Source organism: Crocodylus porosus, unplaced genomic scaffold (assembly GCF_001723895.1).
Source record: "Crocodylus porosus isolate Cpor-Errol unplaced genomic scaffold, CroPor_comp1, whole genome shotgun sequence".
Taxonomy (NCBI): Eukaryota; Metazoa; Chordata; order Crocodylia; family Crocodylidae; genus Crocodylus; species Crocodylus porosus.
In genome coordinates this window covers 7596429-7616091 of record NW_017728926.1, presented here as the reverse complement: position 1 = coordinate 7616091, position 19663 = coordinate 7596429, and the positions used below count along the sequence as shown (strand labels likewise).

General features: G+C 53.9%; 2 protein-coding genes across 4 annotated transcripts in view; both read left to right on the top strand.

The window, feature by feature from the left end:
• Positions 1 to 1633, top strand: part of MIB2 (mindbomb E3 ubiquitin protein ligase 2) — an 82527-nt gene extending 80894 nt beyond the window's left edge. For both annotated transcript variants that reach the window (XM_019541315.1, XM_019541313.1), the window contains one exon: positions 547 to 1633. In XM_019541315.1, the coding sequence (XP_019396860.1) occupies positions 547 to 788 (242 nt within the window). In that variant the 3' untranslated portion in view covers positions 789 to 1633. The remainder of the gene's footprint in view (positions 1 to 546) is intronic.
• Positions 1634 to 9913: 8280 nt separating this feature from the next.
• Positions 9914 to 19663, top strand: part of MMP23B (matrix metallopeptidase 23B) — a 19458-nt gene continuing 9708 nt past the window's right edge. The window contains exons 1-3 of one of the 2 annotated variants that reach the window (XM_019541311.1): positions 9914 to 10459; positions 14350 to 14495; positions 17685 to 17824. In XM_019541311.1, the coding sequence (XP_019396856.1) occupies positions 10280 to 10459; positions 14350 to 14495; positions 17685 to 17824 (466 nt within the window). In that variant the 5' untranslated portion in view covers positions 9914 to 10279. The remainder of the gene's footprint in view (positions 10460 to 14349; positions 14496 to 17684; positions 17825 to 19663) is intronic. The other variant, XM_019541312.1, reaches the window with a different exon arrangement.

The following is a 19663-nucleotide window of genomic DNA, read 5'->3' as shown; positions in this document are numbered from 1 at the left end:
CCTCTTCCCAAAATCCCTTACCAGCTTGAACGCTCTGGGGTCTCTTCCCTCACCACTGCCGTGCCACCCCCTTGGCAGTGAGACAAGGAGCAATGCAACACAGTTGTGCTGGAGCTGGAAAGCAATGCTGTATCCAGCTGACACCAGGTGGAAGGTGGTAACACCTAGGCTGGCATGTGCCCGAGACACAGAGTTTTTTCCTCTAGTCTAAATTAAGCTCTGCAAGTGTCTCTGCAAGTTTGCTCTGAACATCACACAGAAAGAGGATTAAGGGACCCTCCCCAGTTCTATCATTTGGGTTCCTAGGGGATCAAATGAGAAGAACATAGGTAGGCATCCAGGGCCTGGCAGGCTAGAGCAGAGATTGCAAAGGCCACTGCAAACAGGATGTGGAGCTCCGGGCAGTGGTGGGGACCTGCTGCCTTGTCAGAAAGCTGTCTAGACTGAGCACATTACTGCTGCAAAGGGCAGGGCCCAGAGTCCAAGGTGGAAAGGAGGATAGATACAGGATGCTCCGGCCACTAACTTGCGCCCTGTTCCCCACAGACAGCACAGAGGTGGAGTGCATCCCTAGCACTGAGTCCATGGACCAGCAGAAGCTGATGGAAGAGCTGCAGAGCCGCTACCGCCAGATGGAGGAGCGCATCACCTGCCCTATCTGCATTGACAACCAGATCAAGCTGATTTTCCAGTGTGGCCACGGCTCCTGTCCCGAATGCAGTGCAGCCCTCAGCGTCTGCCCCATCTGCCGGCAGCCCATCCGGGAGCGGATCCAGATCTTCGTCTGAGGCCACACACACACCCGCGCCTCCGCCTGCCACCCCTTCCCTCGCCTGTGCGTGCAGCTGGGAAGCGCAGGACCCATCCCGCACTCTGAACCCAGAGCGAGTTGCTCGCACACCTGGCTCAGGAGGTGAGGTGTGGAGCCCAGTGGAGGTAGAAAGAGCCCTTCTTCCCACAGCTCTGCTGCCGTTTGGGAAGGGACAGCAGTGACGGACAAGCAGCACGGAGCTGAGGATGGGACGGGGCAGGAGACCAGAGAGGAGACCTAGAGGTTTCCACAGGCAGCCCTCCTAAGGACAGCCCCTCAGGGGACGGCCTCTTGTCTGGTTCCTTGTGCTGGGGCAGGTTCACGGCCTGATACAACTCTGGCAAGAGAAATGGCACAGAAGCCCTCTGCACTTCACGGCAGGCTGTAGCAAAGCAGTGCTCTCACACTTCACACTAGGAGGCCTCTGTTGGGTTTGGGGCTCGCTGTGTGCTCTCCCATGGGGCGCTCAGTCACGGGGGCCAATGAGACGATGTGCGCTCACCCCTCCCTGCTGGGCTGGACACGTGTTGATTTGGGTTGGCTGCAGAGTCTGAACTGAACATTTTCTGGAGATGGAGTGCGTGCCTTAGAGAAGAAGCAGCCATCCTTTCGTGGAGACAATATATTGCTGCAACAAGTATTTTTACCTCTAAGTGACACTCCTCTGCTATCAATGTACTCTTCTGGTTTTTTGCAGTTAAATGTCCAGAGACTCTGAGCTTTCTATCCACAATGCCAAAGGCAGGTGTCCGGTATTCCAAACCAAGTGTAAAAGGAAATAAAGAGTAATAAAATTCAACTAATACAGTGGGGGAAAGGCAAGTTTGGGGTTTTTGGGGGGGTTTTTGGTGTGGGAACCAAATTTAATTAAAAAAACATTTATATTGTACTAATCATTGAAAGAAATGCACACCTAATAGGTTAAATCTTGAGGTCAGACTGATTCCAATTTGGTGGTATTTTCTAAGCTGTTGATTTGGGGAGAAACGTCATCCAATGAACTTTCACCCTTACAGCAACTGTATAACTAGTGGCACCTAAACAGCATGTGTGTGTGTGCATGCACAGAGCTTTGTCACTCAGCTACCTGCACGCCACATCTTTTTTGTTACAACCCGGACGCAATGTTTTGAACCATGTAATGTAAAGCAAGAGAGGACCAATACTGAGCTACGGCGTGCAGCCACTGACATGCCCAAGATCACACCGGGCATCTGCGGTGGTGCACAGCACAACTCCCAGCTGACTGCAAAATGCAGCAGGCTGTTCTCCAGGGTTGGGTTTCTCTCCTTGGTTTAGTAGAAGTTTTTGTTAGGAGCTGATTTTTAGACCACAAAAGAGCCCTCTGAGAAGGCCTGCCATGGCTCTGTTCTCCCCAGCTCCCTCTTTTTGGCCAAACCTCCAGGAGGTCTTTATTAGGAAAGTGGGCCACTCTGCGGTTTCTTTTGTGCATATGTTCTCTCTCATTCTTTCCCTGGCAAGTCCTATTCTCTTCCAGTTGGGAGCCTGGTATTTGAATTGGCAGCTGGTTTTGTTAGCTGTTTTTGTGCAGCTGGATTTGAGAAGAAAGTCTTTTCTGTGAACCTGCCTTTGCTCCAGGCCACTCAGGGACATGAGCTGCAAAGAAATCTCCCTCTAGGTCCCTCAGCCTATTTTAAGCCTTGTGACTCCAGAGCTTTGCCCCATGTTAGCACGGCTGCCCTCGTGCAGGCAATCAAGCCTGTTGTTTCCTTAGTGGAACGCGAGGTCCCTGACTCAGTGCAAACACCTCGCCCTGTCTGTGCTAGAGACTTGCTCCAGCTCGGCTGGGTGCTCATGGCTGGAATTAGACCAAGCCCCTTGCACAGCCAAGTCCCCGGGCTTCTCTTTGCCCTCCGAAGCTCTAAGGTTGACCTCTACTTGCAGCATGACACTGAGTGTGGTCTTCTCTTCTCCATCCCTCCCCCATCCTCTTCCTAATCCTTGAATTAAAATGAATTGTCTTACTGTTTCCCTAGCAAGCTGAACAATGAGGTTTGCAGGCGGCTGAACAAAAAAGCATATTCATAGCCTTCAGAGGAGATGCTGGGTGTCTCCAGCTCTGAAGGACAGTCGGAGGCAGCAGAGGTGAGCCACACCGAGCATTGCATTGTCATCGCCGCTGTGAGAAATTCTGAGCTCCTCTCAGGAGCGTATGGGATGGAAAAACCCACAGCACGGTCAGGAGAGTCCTGTCCTGGAAACACCATTAGAGTGGGCAGGGGCTGTTGTCTCATGCCACTGGCTTCCACACTGATGCCTGGGAAACTGGAGCCTGGTGGCTTGTCTAGGCTAAGACTTTGCAGCATAGCTACAGCTTCTTTGGTGCCAGTGTCATGGGATGCCCACACAGTGGACCAGAGGACAGCACTGTCCCTTAAAGTGTGCAGCACGAACATGCAAACCGTGTTTTACCCTAGTCTATGCCAAAAAGCTGCCATGGGCACAAACCCCACAGGACGTGAAAACGTGAACAATCCTCTGCTAAAGGCACAAGGCCCTATAGGACTATGAGATTAGGTCCTTGTTTTTGCCAGCATCTAGCATCTCCCCTTGCTGCTGGTTGATGAAGAACTCTTGCCTTCTACATGCCAGAAAAGGGCTTTGTAGTGACCCCCAAATGCCTGTTGCTGTAGGGAGGCTCAGTAATAACTACAGGATATATTGCTGCTTCCAGTGGCCTGCAGCTGAGAAACAAGCTTTCCCTGAGTTTAACCCTGCCCCCTCTCTTCCCCCATCATAACACAGCTGGATTTTGGAGCGAGCTGAACCCCAGGCAAAGAGGAAGTTCCTGTCCTTACCAGGGACAGGGTTGCCTGAGAAGTGACTTGTCTCATTAAAGAGGTCAACCCTGCAAACAAAATGCATTCCTGATGCAGCTGCCTGGGGTCCAACAGCCATGGAGACGAGAGCTTTAGCTCCGTCTAGCTGTCCCTGTTCCACCACACGCTGTCCCATAAGCTTAAACTCAAATGCCAGTGAGAGTTAAGCCCACGTTACCATGTCCTTGTTGCTGTTTTAACCTGTCTTAGCTAAAGCATGGGTGAAGCTGAGCTAAGATTAATGCACCTCTTTACTGCACACCATATGCAGTCTAAGTGGTGCTGCAGTGGGCAAAGACACTCTGCATCTGATGCAGCTGCCACTTAGCGGGGAAGGGGCCCTGAGCTGGGGTGTTTGCTCCTGTGTGACATTGCAGTACCTGAGTTTGTCTAAATCAACCAGCTGGGCGTGCTGACAGCCTCCATTCTTCTTCTCGGCACTTGGGGGAAGTAGCATTCCCCAGCTAAGATGTTTCTAGCCGTGTCTGTTGCTTTCCACATCTGGGCACTGCGGAGCTTGAGAAAAAGCAACAGCTAGACTTCATTATCCAAGGGCTAGCAGTTGGACCACTGAGTCTACCAAGCAGTTTTAAATCTGGGCATGGTACATTTGCTTTGCGTCCTTGGAACAAGCAGCTAACAAAGCAAAGCTAGCAGGGGAGTAAGGCCCTGCTGGACTCTGTTGTCCCTGGTGGTCCAGATGATGACAATCCTTGCACGGCTGGGAGTAGCACCTTGAGCGTCCCTCTGTGTCAAGGAAGGAGCAGGGTGAAGTGAACTCGGGGAGAGCACCGTTCTCACCTGCTCCTTCGTGTGTGTGTGTGTGTGTGTGTGTGCGTGCGTGTGTGTGTGTGTAGCTTCAGGCACTTCATCCCGGAGCTCTCTGGGCTGTCTTCACACATGCCCTGCAAGTCCCTTGTATGTAGCGCCCTGGCAGTAATGGAGTGGCCAGGGCAGCTCCTCCCCACCCAGTTAAATGTTGCCTTTCTCCTCCCTGCTTCCTGGCTCCCTGCAGAGGAAAATCACTGAATGGAACCAGCTGAATAAGAGCAGCCACTGGGCTCGGCCCTCTCCTGGACTCCAGCTGATGTACAAATGTCTGTACAAGTGCCTTGCACAGCTCAGTTCCAGGGGAGTACAAGGCTTGCATTATCCAGCCTGGCCCCCTGCTCCTTGGAAGATGCTGGGACTATAGACAGGTGTTCCCTGGGTTAATCTCCAAATGGGCAATGCTTGGCACCCCCCCACTCAACAGCCCTACTGTGGCTCTTGGTATAAAGTTAGTGCTGGTGGAAGGTGCTGCATGTACATCCGCAGAGCACGAAGGCAGCTCAGTGCTCTGGATCCAAGCGCCAGGGGGAACTCTTTCCACTGCTGTGAGCGGGTCTGATGTTGATCCTTCATCCATGTGAGGGTGCCTGATCTTGAAGCACGTTCTACTGTTGTTCACTCCCATGTGAAGAAATTTGAGGCAAGCTGCAAAGGTGAGGCAAGCTGATTGTGTCTTCTCGCCACCACACCCACCTCCTCTTTGGGGAGGGACCCGCGGTATCCTCAGCCGTCCATCTCACTTCTGCGAGCATCACAGGGAGGAACAGTGAGGGTTGTGTTTTTGGCAATGAGGACTCTTGTGCAGCAGTGCCTGGGACTGATGCCTACCAGGCTCATTTTGGGATGGTAGTGATCCTGGATTCTTGATGACTAACATGATAACCTGGGTGCAGCCTGCCTCAATCCCATCTCCCCTACCAGCTCCGGAAATGCAATCCTTGGAGTGTGCTGCCAATGGGGGCGTGGGGGAGGAGGTCTGCTTGCAGCTTCCTTTCCCAGCGCAATGTCTGGGCTCCCAGGAGCATTTCCTGGCGGAGTCAGAGATCCTATATGAGGCCAAAAGGCTCAGGCTCTATCCCAGCTCTGTCCCAGCCGCCCCCTCCCCTCCACCTATTTTGGACTCCCCAGTGCCTCCAAAAGGGGCAGGACAGCAAAATATTTTGGAGCTCCTGGGCTGATGCCACAGCCCCTCAGCTGCGCCTCTGAACCTGGGCTGGGCTTCCCCAGTCCCCTGACCTCCATGAGGTGACTGAGATGCAGGAGGAGGAAGAAATCCCTCATCTTCTCCCCCTTTGTGGCTGGGTGCTGCACAGAAGTGTTGCAAGAGACCTGTACTGAGGGCCGGGATGAGGTGGGAGTGCTGCGTGGGGCCTGGTGCGCCGCGCTGCTCCCTGCATGCTGCAGACAGGTTTGTCTGGGAGCTGTCCAGAAGGAGCTGGCACTGGCTGTAGCATTTCCTGATGTAACACTGAAGGATGCTGACAATAATCCACTTAAGCCAGAGCATGTCTAGTTTCAGCTGCAAGCTGCGTGCGGGAGCTTCGCCATACGCTAGGCATTGTCCATCGCACTGCTGCAGCAAGCCCCAGCAGACGGGTGGGAAAGCAAGAGCAATGGGAAACCTGGCCGCTTCAATCGACAGAGCCAATTTCCAGTGGGCAAGGGGCACAGACCTTTGCATCTCTTCTCGACCGTTTTATTTCTGCCAAGCATGAATCTTGCTGTAGAGGCTGCTACGTTTATCCCACACAGTGCTTAGGAAATACCCCCGAAAAGCCTGCAGATGAAGCCCAGGATCCCCCACAGGCCTGCTCACAGCAGGGAGGCAAGGGCTGTGCAGGCCATCAACACACCCAGGTTGGTTCTCTCTCCCCTTCTCCCCACGTGGCTTCTCGCATCTGTAACATGTTCCAGCACCCCTGTGACTCCAGCCAGCGTTGCCAGGAAGATTTTTCTGACCCAACATAGCCGGTCTGATGGTTCAGGCGCACAGGCCAAACCAAATATCCAGACGTGAGAACTGAAAGCCTCCTACGTTCAACAGAGGGATGAATTGAGAAAACAGCCACGCTTTGCACTTACCCAGCACCAGCTTGTTCTCCTGGGGCCTTGCAGTACCTGTCAATGTGTCAGCCCTGGGCTGCTCGCTGGTTGAGGGGCTTGCCCCAGATCGCACAGCAAGCCACTGCCAAAATCAACCTCAGGCATCTTGGACTTCTAGCTCTACCCCAGGAGGCTCTGCCATGCAGGAAGAAACCCTGGGAGCTGGGTTTTTCTTAAGTGGAAAAGCGGGGGCTGGATGCTGTGGTACGTGGGCACACATGTGGCATCGAATAGGGATACTCACTGAGTTCCTTGAAGGCTGTTCATAATAAATGGAGAAAGCAGATATCGGAGGAGCCCTGCCAATTTTTTTTTCAAAGTCATTGCAGGACAGTGGTGTGTTTGCAATGGATTTGCACCCCGGGCCATCACAGATGTCTGTGGGAGAGAGCTGCTGCACTAATTTAACAAGCAGTGTTAGTGTGGGAACTTCTGTGTCATGCCATGGGCTGCACCTCCTGGGGGGATCCCAAGCAGAAGCTGCAGGGAAGAATCCAGATGCAAAGCGAGACACCAGGTGCTCCCAGCGCTGCGATCCCTTGCAGCTTGGTGAGTGTCCAAAGAAACCCTAGAAAAAAAGAGCTTCCCGCCTCTGACTTGCCTGGCGCCCCACTCACTGCCATAGTAACCAAGGTTTGTCTTGGCCGTGTCATCCAGCTGATTCCTGAGCAAATGTTTGGCTCCAATGGAAAAAGTTCTGAAATCCTCCTGCAGGCAGCAGCTGGCCGGAGCCACGCACGCAGCGCTGGCACCTGCTCCGGTGCCCCCTGCCCCAGCAGCGAGAAAGGAGGGGCACCTGCTTTCCAAGAATGACTTTCATGTTAAGCTGTGAGTCACACACTTCCCATCCAGCAGATCGTAACCTCCTTTCTACTTCCCCGGTAGGCATGTGTCCCTAAATGGCACCAAGGTAATAGAAGAGCCCTGCATCTAAATTTTCTCATGGACCCATCTGAGGCCAGAGCGGGTGGAACTGAGACGTAGCAAGAGCTTTTCCCCTGGCCAGAACTGTTCAGAGGAGCACCGCTAAGGTACATAAAAAGGCTCGGTTGTGTTCAGCTGTAGTCTGTCCTTGCACCGCCCGTAATCAGAAGCAGTCAGCTCCTCCAGGGCAGTCCTGTAAAACTCTCACGGGACCCTAGATCAAAAAGCCAGCTGCAAACTCAGCCGTTTTTTAGTCCCAGAGTCATACCTTGCACATGATCCTACCATTGTCTCAGATGGGACAAAGCAAACCCCTGCTCCCAGCACCCCCAGACTTCACAGCTATTTACAGTCCAAATCTAGATTGTGTATGAATCTGAGCCTACATAGTCCTCTTTGTAGTAGGAGATTGCAGTGAGCCAGGCACCGGCCCCTGGGTGGTTAAAAAAAAAAGTCTTAGATTCAAGGTTATACTTTTACCACACACTTGAAGGTGGTAATCATCTGGTGTATTACCTCTGTGGCCATAATCTGGTTTAAAGCCAAACCAATCTGACTTTAGAGAAGCCTCTGCCTACTCGTCTCAGCACCTTGCTTGCAGGAAAGCAAGGGATCCTAGGCAGCTTTGTAAAGCTGGTGCTGTAACACTCAGCACTCAGTGCCTGTTCTGTTATGCCTTGATACACTCCAGGAGATGAACAAATGCCCTTAGGGAGCCAGGTAAAGCCCTGCCTGCCACATGGTGTGTTGAATGTACGGTCGAATGCACAGTTTAGACCCCAAGTCACCCAGCTGCCCTTGCCAAAATCAACTCCTGGCAACCAGACGATCAACTCCTGGCAACCAGACAGTAACAACTGTAGATGGTGATAACTTGCTAGTGCTTCTGCTTGATAGTGTGCCCTTCTTGTTGCTTTGTTCACGTTTCTTGGATATGGGCATCTTATTTCACCTCTCCTTGGTTTGTCTACAGCTACCGGAGAACTGACCCAATCTGCAGGTTCTTGCACTTTCAGTTTAACTCCAGTCAATCCATGCAGCGTCTCCTTCCTTCCCCCATCCCTCCCCTGGGCTTTTTATGAGGGCCATGTGTTACAGGGAATACCTGTGAGCTTTTTGCTATGTTGTGTTTACCCTAGACCTACAATACACCTGTATTTACAATCCACCACATGCCCCTGGATAACTCACTAAGGCTAGGTACGGGCATTCGAAAAGCCCGAGGCAGAATTGACCTAAGTTACACCGTTTTCTGTAAGCAGTGTAGTTTAGCTCTTTTGCCCTTTGGTTGGGTGGCAATGGGGGGGGTTAAGTCTTGAATCAGGTTCTGCCATTTTTAAACCAGTCCAAGTGCACTGAACCTCTGCTCTGTTACGAGTATAGACCAGATTCCCGTCACTTATACCAGTAGGAGTGTAATGTCTGTACCTGGCCTAAGTGGAAGGGTAGGGAGGGGTTAAGGAAAGTGACCCTGCCTTTACTGAAGGGACATCTTCAAACTGCTGCCAAGGCAAACTGCCTTGTCCACAGCGAACCCAGTTGTGAAGGCTCTGGGACTGTGCTGCGCTGGTAGGGAAACCAGGGGTGCGGCACAGAGATCCTTCTGCACTCAGCTGACTCGCTAGTTTATAGTCACTTATTCTCCCACGCCTTGTCCTGAGACTGGTCTGGCCAAGAGCAGCCGACAGTCACGCGCTTTCTGGCTAAGAAATTCAAAAGGGGCTAGTGCTTTTTTGACAGCACAGACGCCCGTTACAGAAGATGCTCCGTTTTGAAGCATTGTCAACTGAACCCTTGTGCAATGAAGTTTCAGATTTTCACCCAGCTGGCCATTTTTTTAAACAGTCTGCAGCTGTGCAATTGTGTTTGGTCATAGCTAGAGACTGCTTTCTGTGGCCAGACTGGGCAAAAAATGTCACTTGTGTCTGCACCCTGAAGTGAGCAGCTGAAGAGACCTCTCCGAGCCCTGACTGTCTGCACAGCTGGGCCCCCTGGTTGTGAACCCTTCAGAAAAAACCTACTAGACCCTTCCGGCATTCCCCGTCTGTGTTGCTCTCACTATCAAACTCCCAGATCCCCATTAAAAAAAAAACCCAAAGAGCCTGCAGGACATGAGGACCAACTTCCACTGAGCAGGGAGTTACTGTTTACTTTTGTGAACTTGCTCACTGAAAACCTCTGCAGCAAAGACGTCCGTGTGGCCTTCAGCCTAGCAAGCTCATTTTTCACCCTGCTCCCAGAGACAGCCTCTGACAAATGCCTGCTCTCCTAGCCTTCAGCATCCCCTAATGAAGCGTTCCAAGCCCATGAGGCCGGCTCCTGGATTACTTTTTTCTTTCTTCCCTCCCCTTCCCCCCCCCCCACCAAGATTTTTTCATTACATAAAGCTGACAACCACAGAGCTGCCCCGTGCTGACACTCTGCTACTCCAAGGAGTTCATGGCCATCCCAGCTTGCTTCACTTTGCTGTTTCTCCTCCCGCAGCCCTGAGCTTGCAGCTTCAGTAACATGATCCTGTCTGGCAGAGGCTAATAGCAGCTTTGGCACATTGGAAAGAGGCTTAATGTAAAGTCTACAGGGTTTTTTTTTTTTTAAAGAGTTTGCTGTAACTCTAGCATTTCTGCACCAATTTAACAGGAATTGCAGGGCTCATCCAAACTCTCCAGCTGCAACAGTGAGCAGGACCATTGCACACACACACACACACACACACACACGCTGCAAGCTGACTGCTTTAGTGCTCCCCTCCTTTTTTTTTTTTTTTTAATTAATGGCAGACATGGATCCAATCGAAGGAGTTTGTGCGGACAGCCCCCAGGGCTCACTCTCAGCTGACAAGGAGAAGAGCCATGGCTATAAATCCATTGTGGGCTTTTTCTGCCTTTTCCCTCTGGTGGCTTTGTTGGCTGCGGTTGGTGATCCCTTTGGAGCTGCTGCTCAGAGAAGTCAGGTAGGCACAGGACCAAATTCTCAAAGACTGGGAGTGGGGGATCAGACAACAGAGCCTGGGGGGCTCTGCCTGTGGGTGTCTGTGTGTGTTTAGAAAGCTTGCCATGTCATGTCAGGCCCTAAACCACCTGGAAATGCCTGCGTGGCTGCCTTCTCAAGGTCAGGGTCTGTATGTAGCTAGCGAGCCTCTCCCTCCTTCCTGGGACAAAAGGCTCATCCTAGCAAGGGAGACCCTAAGACAAGTCAGAGGCTGACTCCAAACTTGAAGGATGTGGCAGATGTTTCCCCCACTGCAGCCAGCAAATGGGGACTTAGCTCAAGTCCTTGGAGTCTTTTCCCATAACATGGTATGTAGGAAAAGCCCCTAGTTTGGGGCCAAGGGACCCCCCCCATCCCTGCCTCCTCCCTCCCATCTGCAATGCAATGTGTCTAGTGCTTAGCCCTGTCCTCTCCCAGCAGAAGCAGCAGAGCTCCCTTCACTGGGAACTCCCCAGGCAGGGCTATTGGTGTGGGATGAAATGCACCCCCCGCCCCAAAGTTGGCACCCCCCTCCCCTTGCCAGAGCATGAACAAGTCCTGCACCTACAGGGATGGCTGGCTGCAGTTGTGGTGGTGCTGGTGGCTGCTGTGTGTTTTAGAGGCATCAGTTACTGAGGTCTTTCAGAGCAGATACAAACCCAAGGGGAACTAATGTGAAGCCCTGGGGCGCAAATGAACTGATGTTAATTTTGCTGCTTATACAATCATGGAGAAGTAGGACTGGAAGGGCCCATCAGAGGTCATCTGGTCCAAACCCCTGGTCAAAGCAGGATCTGCCCCATCCCAACCACCTCTTACAAGTCCTCATCTAACTTATGCCTGTAGCTACACACTCAACCCTGCTGCAAAACTATGAGGCATATTGCTCAAAAACACCAAAAGCTCCCTAACCTGCCACAGGGGATGTGCCACGGGTTGTTAAAATGCACTTTAAAATGTGCCCCCCCACACACACGTCTGTACCAATGTCACCATGGGGTGATACTCCTTCCTTATGTCAAGTCTTGGGAAAGTTCCTCCCTACACGTGTGCCCCCTTCCTCTCTTTGAGCCTGGCAGTAGCACCCTCGCTTTCTTGCACAGGCGTAGGCCTGAATACCACTGCCGTGGTGGGAATAGCAACCTGTGAGTAGGAGCCTTCCCCCAGCCTGCTGCTTGGGCCCTGGCACCTATCTCTTACCTCCCACATCTGCCCCTCATTTCCTTTACATCAGGTGCTCACCTTTGCAGCCTAGGCCTCTCACCACCTGGCCCTTCCCTATGAAATGTTTCTGCCTCAAGACCAAGAGGCCGGCTCCCGGGTGGCCCATGACACCAGCCTCCATTGCCCATGCTTCATGCCTTCCCCAAAAGGCTTCCCCCTCACTGCAAACCCCTTCAGCCCCCCTCCTTACTGCTCTTCTTGGCTGAGACGCCCAGACAGTACATAACAGTAGGAAGGATGGCAGTATGCTGAGGCCAGTGCCCACCAGCCTCATGGGCACGGGCTCAGGTCAGCTCTACGCTACGCCGCGGTGTCAGCAGGACTCAGACACGATCGCAACGCTAGCTGAGGAGATGTCCTGTACAGGAGGACATGTCCTGGGGGTCTGGCAGCCCACGCTATTGCCCTTTAAGCTCTCAGAGGGGCTTCAAAGGGCCTCAGCATGTCACAGAACTGCTCCTGACTGACGCCAGGGCAAGCAGGGTGTGCAATAATCAGACACAGCGGGGAGGAGGCTGACTTGCCTAGCAAAGCAGAGGCAAATCAGCTGTGACTGCTGCCCCGAGAGATCTGTGGGCCAGCAGAAGAGCAAAGCAGCCTACAAATGATTACTCCCTAATACCCTGCTTCCCGTCCTGCCTGAGCCCCAGTGTGACAAGGGGCTCAGACACTGCTGTGCCCAGCCAGCAGACCAGGGTTGCTCATATGCTGGGGAAATGCTCCTTCAAGCTGCTGAAACAGCAGTCCCCCTGGCTTCAAGCAGGTCTCAGTGAATTTGAAGGGCTCCAGGGTAGGGGGAGCCTTCAGTCAAAGCAGGGACCACTCAGGCATAGTGGACTCACATGTACGTACTACCATAACTGTGCTATGTTGGAGGGTTGGGGGAAGAAATGGGACCAGAGAAGGGACACTCCTGGAGCATTGACAGGAAAGGCTGGCGCTAGCAAACTCCCCAGGGATGTGGCTGAGCCACCTGCAAATGGCACGTGGCCATGGTCTGGTAAGAGCCAGGTTTGCAACTGGAGCAAAGGGCTCCATCCACGCCATGCTGCTAGCCATTCCTCCCCTAGGCCCCCTCAGAGTCCAGCAATTTGAAATCCCCAGCATTTGTCAGTCCATGGTGTGAACAGTGCACCACACCCTGCCGAGGTTGCTGCCAGGTGAGGCTACAACCTGAGCTCAGAGCAAGCGGGAAACAGACTGTGCTGGCACCCGACCAGCGCAGCACGCTGGGCTGCAGAACAACAGGTCCCCGGGCCGCTGAGCACTTGGTGCGAGCTACACCTATTGCATGCCAGTGCTGGCTAGTGGCTAGCCCAAGGTCTGTCACCACCACACCCTGGGTGCTGGCCTTGCTCCTAGTACAGCTGTGTGACCATCACCTTGCTGTGCCCCCTCCCACACTCAGCCAGCCCCAGCCCCAGCCCCAGCCAGGTGCAGCGCAAAGGGCACAAGGAGATCTTGCCAGCCGCACAGGCAGGACTCTGAGCCTTCAGTCACTGATATTTATTGTTGCCACCTATATGATTGGTGTCACCCACTGCTTTCATGCTCCTGGTGCCACAGCCCAGGCCAAACAGGCAGGGTTTCAGCACCACGACAGGGCACAGACTTGGAGAAGGGAGATTTTGCAGCCCCGGTCCCCTACCACCCTCCACTCCCTGCCACCAAAACTGAAAGGCTTTTGTAGCTTGCTGAGCCAGGCTGCCTGCCTAACCCAATAATGGCAGGGCAGCAGCAAACTGAGGCTTGTGCTGTCTGCTTTAAAGAGGCTCCAGCATTTCCAAGGCCCCAATTTATTTTGAAGGCATTTCAGGTCCACAGTCCAGTGCCATAATGAGCACTTGCACAATGGGCCGCCTGTGACTCACGCACCCAGAACCTCGCTGCACGCTAGGGCCAGCCTGGTGAGTGCCAGCAGACGGAAATGAGCTGCGAGCTTGCCAGGCAGGGCTGCAGCAGTCCCTGAGGCTGGTGCTTCATGCCCCCTCAGTGTTGCTGAGCTCAGATGTGGTGCTCAGAGGCTGGGCTGTGCTGCACAAATCAAGGCTTCCTGCTGGAATAAAGGCCTGTGGGTGCAAGCACACTGACATGTTGCTGCCTTCCCTTGTTGTCCTGTCTGTGCACATCCCCAGAAACTGCTCCCAACAGCCAGCTCACCCCCTGCACCCTCAGGGTAGGGGCCCATGGGGACAGGGAGGCAGGCAATCACCTGCCCCAACTCAGAGCAAAGTTGCCACTGCCCTTTGGTGGCTGCTTTGCGGTGGTCAGAGTGGAGACTCCAGCCCACAGCCACCCATGCCCAAGTCCTTTGAGCTGTTTTCAGGCACGGGGGAGGTGTATGACTATGCTACCATGGGGGGGGACCCCAGGAGAAGACAGGGCCCAGTGTGCATGTGTTCCCCAAAAGGCCACCTCCAGGCAGTGCCATTCATTGGGTCTAAGTGGGAGCAGTTTAGGAGCATTGCAGCTGGGCATTGCTTTACTGCGCTCACCCCAGCAGCCCTAGCCCTTTGGGAGGGGCAGCCAGCACCCCACGAGATGTGCCAGCTCACAGGAGACCCAAGCCCCACGTGCCCCAACCCAGGTAGCTTTGGGCAGGCCGCACACACCCCATCGCCACATCTGACCTCCTGTTTGTCTTTTAAGGAAGACGCCACATTGCCTCTTTTTGGCGGGTGGCACTCCCCGGATCGTCCCGGCTCAGCTCTCCCACCCCGCCCTGCTGTGCGGAGACGACGCTACACCCTCACGCCAGGGCACCTCAAGTGGGACCACTTCAACCTGACATACAAGTAGGCATGCGCTGATGCCATGGGGCTATGCTGTCTGTATGGCCTTGAAGCTTGAAATGCCCTTGATATAGTTGCAGTCTGCTAGGGTTGGGCAGCATGCAGGGGGGCGAGGCCAGGGCGAGTGGGGGGGCGAGGCTTTCTCAGAGCAACGGCACATGCAACCCCCTGTGTTACACATGAGCAGCACTGCAGTGCCAGGTGCCCACGGTCCATGCTATGGCTCACCAAGCACACGCTCCAGACAGGGTGCTATACTGCAGGAGATCTGCTGTTTGCTAAAGCTGCCAGGACTGCCAAATTCGTAGGGACTATCCTGCAGATCAGGAGTGGATTCTGGGTTGAAACATCTGGGCAAAAGGTGGAGTCAGGCATCTGCTCAGTGCAGCGTGTGGCAGCTTAGCCTGGGTGGGATTTCGGAAGGGGGCTCCACCTTGGCCTAACGCTCCGGTCAGTGAAGGGGCTGGTAACACTCTCCTGGGTTTCAGTGAGAACAGCACTAAGTGCCAAGTCCTTTTGAAAACCCCGCTACAGACGCCCCCTTTTGCGTCCAAGCCCAGGGGTTCTGCAGGGTGTTCGACTCACGCAGCGCAGCCCTTTGGCGTCGGGGGCGACTTCCATGCCCCTGGCTGTATCGCTTGTGCACAAACACTCGAGTCCAGAATGTTTCATGGCTTCATGCCATGGGCTGCAGTGTAACCTCAGATGCAGCTGCATTTCAGTGGCACAAGAGCGATTTAAGCTTCTGGAGGAGGTGAGGATGGAAACAGGACCAAGTGAAAGTACAGTGGTAGCATTTTCTTTTGTGAAATAAGCAGCCTTCTGCCTACACCTGCCGTGGCAGCCAAAAGATAAGGGGCCTAAATTAACACTGTGATAAGCTAGTGCTGTTCCTTTGATGTGCTGGCATTGGACCAGATTGGCACAGTACAGCAAGCGTGCCCATGGGCAGCCTACATCCCCCATACGTACTTGGTCCCTGCTCAGAGGGCGTCCCCCACAAAAAGCATCCCAGGAGCTGTTTGTGCCTCTCAGGGAAGCTACAGTGCACTAGACAACGCCACTTGTTGGCTGGCTCCAACACACAGCAGGCACAAGGCAGGGAGTATGCCTAAGGACACGCGCTGGAGCTGGTCCAGAAGTAGCGGGAGCAGCAGGTGCAACCACGCTGTCCTGGTAAACCCCAGGCAATGAAGCCAGCAGCCGCTTGTGGTTTGCACTTCCACATTGGCAAGCATCCTTGAGGTAGTTGAAGAAAGGCCCATTGTCCATGCCCTTGGAGAGAGGGGGTCACCCCCTCCATCCCTGCTCCCCCACTCCTGCTCTCCTGGCAAGCCAGAGGTCACTCCAGGCATGGCACAGCCCTTTTAAATACACACAGACACATTTCCCCACCATGCATGTGCACATGTGCATGCATACACACAAGATTGTACAATGAGGGTTGGCCCTGGCAGCAGGGAATGCCTATGGCAACTTTTGCACTGCATTAGGAAGGGTCTTCTGCTGAGATTGTGGGGGTTTTCTTCCTACCTCATCCCCCACCCTCTCAGCAGGGAGCCCGGCACAGCCCAGCTCTGAAATAGCTGAGAAAGCTAGCCCACTAGGCTGGGTTTGCTGTAGGAGTGGGGAAGAGGGGGCATTTCTGGCTGTCTGGGTCTGTGGGCTTCACAGCAAGCAGTGAGTCCTTCCAGCACAGACACAGAGCAAGGCTGCCTCCTGCATAGCTGGAAGTGGGGCTGAGTGGGCATTTCAGCTTCCAAAGCAGGCACTGTCTGTATACAGCCCCTGCCTCAGCTCCCTGGTCAGAGCCTCAGCTCCCTCCATCAGCTGCACAAGCAGCCCCTTGTAACCAGCATGTGTTCCCCCACCCCGGTGCCTACAGAGACCCCCAAGGAACGTTATCACGTTCCCAGGGGCAGTTGGGGGGTCCCATTTTTCATGAGCTCAGTGAATCAGACTAGTGAGTAACAAGCAAGCTGATACTAAGTCATCAGCTCCCCCCGGGCTGTGCTGGGACAGAGCGAGACCTATGGCACAATCAAGAAACAACTGGGTTTGATGAGAACACGTCCGTGCCAGGGACCAGCTTCCTCATCAGCTACTTGTGAGGCTGCCTGGGCATCAGCCTTCGCTGCAGTGCGTGCAAACTGCTCTAAGCCAGCTCCAGCCCAGAAAAGTTGCCACAGGACAAGCAGCAGCTCTGCTGGCTGGTTTGCCCTTGAGTGACTATGCCTCGGAGTGGGGACCAGTGTCTGAAATTCCTCTATGCAGAAAAGCCCTTAATCCAGGGGTGGCCAACTTGCAGCAGGCATGCCATGAGTGGCATGAGTAGCCTCTGCATGTGGCACACAGCAAGTCAGGGAAGGGACAGGCAGCACAGGGGCAGAAGGGGTACAAAGCAGAGCAGCACCTTGGGCAGGGAGCAGAAAGCAGGTAGAGCAGGGAGCAGAAAGCAGGTAGAGCAGCAGATGAATCAGGAGGCTCAGGACAGAAAGCAGAGCAGCAGCTCAGGCAGGGAGCAGAGAGCAGAAAGCAGAGCAGCAGATTGGGAAGGGGGATGGAGGCACTTGGTGAGGGTGCAGAGCTAATTTGTGGCACATCTGCCAAAAAAGGTTACCCTACTGCCTTGGTCCATCTCCAGGTAACATGGCTTCTTGCAGGAGCAGCAATTTCTTTATGTGATAAATAGGCCCTTTGCTTCAGGCTTGCCAGGTGTTTTTGCCACTGCATTAGTGGGATACTATCCTGCACCATCTGTGGTGTGTGTTTGCAGGAATTACTTCATCTACTACTGAAAGCAGCTGTTTCTGGGGTGGGACATGAGCATCTGAACAACAGTGCAGCACCACGGGGAGAAAACAAAGCACGCTTAGCCAATAACCCCTAGTACAGGGTCTTTAAAGACCAAGAATCCAGTACCACCTACTGGGATACGGGTGAGGATGCCGGTAGTATATAGGGCACTGCAGGGAACCCACCAGACCCTGCTGATCACCCTGCTAACCCATAACAAGCCTGCTCTAAGCCTGTGCAAGCTTCTCACATAGGCTGTGGCTGAGGCTTGGAGCCCATAGCAAAGTCCCTGGAAAATTCAGGACCGAGGCCACTGCAGGCACCCCCCCAGGGACCAGGTAGTGGGCAGCACAGGCTGGCCCAGGCACACGTTAATGTGGCACCGTGTTTCTCCAGAATCCTGTCCTTCCCCCGCAACCTCATCAACAAGAGCGACACGCGCAAGGGGCTGGCGGCTGCTTTCCGCATGTGGAGCGAGGTGTCCCCGTTCAGCTTCAAGGAGGTGTCACCGCGCACAGCCAGCGACCTGAAGATAGGTATGGCCCTGAGGTCCCCCATGCCCCTATGCTGAAGGAGCACCCCAGCATGGCAGAGGGCCGACTGGCACATCTCAACGCCTGGTTGTGCAGCTTCCAGGGCTCCTCCCAGTGCCGCAGCTGGGCTCGTTCCTGGTATAGTAGAGACTGATCCATACCCCCATGGCTGGTGCTGCAGGTGTCCCAGGCTCACTCGGCACCTGGCCTGGCCCTAGGAGAGGCTCTGCAGTGTAGAGGCAGCAAGGGAAAGGGTGATGGTACCTAGCACTTCCCTGCTGGGAGCTCCCACTGCACACAAGCAGGCTCTAGCCCCTGGTCAGCATGTGTCCTAGCAGGAGGAAGAGCTCTGCGCAATCCCTTCCTGCGGGCAGCTCCTCATGCCCTGCCTTGTTAATCCTTCCCCTTCCCACGTGTTGGTGTCACGCCTGGCCGCATTGCCCTTGCACGATGCCAGCCCTCACGCTGAGGCGGCTTCTCCTCCTCTCCCTCTCGCTCTTCACACTGTTCTGTAAAACCTCGCTGTACCGTGTCCCTTCCCCACCCTCTCAGCAGCCTCGCCAGGTGCCTTGCTGGTGCACTTGGCCCTGAACAAACTCAGGCAACTTTTAATCCCAGGTCATCTGCTTAGTCTCCGCTGTAGCTACAGTTCCTCCAGCGATTTGAGGAGAGCTCAACATTTCCCGTGCAGACTGTGGTGTTTGCAAGGTAACCAGCAAAGTTACCATTGTTTCACAACATTGTGTGACAACCCACAAGCATATACTCTGCTTTCCCATGGCCTAAAAGGACCATGCTGCCACATCTGAGGTCCAGGGCGTCCCTGTGAGCACCTTATTAAGAGGCATCCTGCTACCTGGGGCACGGTTACTACAGAACCAGGAACAAATCACTGAGCCTCTCAGGATCATTACTAATTAGATTTAAAATAGGGATAATACTTAGCTTTCAGAGGTGTCTATAAAGAGCGTTGAGCCCTGTGCATAGAAGGTGTTTGCAGGTGAGACATAAAAGCACGGGCCTAAGTAGAGGAAGCTCAGCTTAGCATTTAAAGGATGAGCTGGGTTCTAATGGCAGGGCTTTGCATAGGGCTGTAGCATGTCTCAGCCTCAACTTCCAAGCATTTTACAAGTGAGAAACATACTGGTCTTTCCCAGTTTATGAGTTGAGAAACCAAGGCACAGGGAGAGGAGGTGGCCTTGCCTCTAAAGCGATGGCTGTGTCAGGAGAGACCAGCCGCACCGAGCATCAATCCCACCCCTTACCCACCCAGATCTGTCATCCTTCTCCCAGCCCTGCAGAGAGTAGTGAACAAAGCTGTCAAGAATGGAGGAGGATCTATGGAGTTGAAAAGCAAGAGCAATGATCATCCAACATGCACTGGCTGCCCTAAGCTCTTTGCTGGGTTGCAGGAGGATGATTTTTGACTGGGGTGGGTTAGATTTTTGTAGGCCTACTAAGTGCTTCAAAAAAAACCCTGAAAGCAGGAGGCAGAGCTGTTGCGCTGGGACTAGGCCGTGGTTTCAGGCACTGAAGACAGAACATAGGTGGGACCCAACACATGAGCTAGACCAGGCCTTCTTAAGTTGGCTCATGGAGGTAGTGAGGTCAAAGGATGTGGTCATCATGGGGGACCTGAACTTCCCAGACATCTGCTGGGAGGAGCAGTCAGCCAAGTCTGACCGCTCACGTCGGTTCTTAGCCCAAATGCAGGACCTCCGTCTAACCCAGGAGGTACCCAGCCCCACCGGGGGAAATGCCTTGTTGGACCTGGTGCTGGCCACGGGCGACAACCTGGTGAGGGGGCTGCGGGTGCTCGACCACCTGGGCAACAGCGATCGT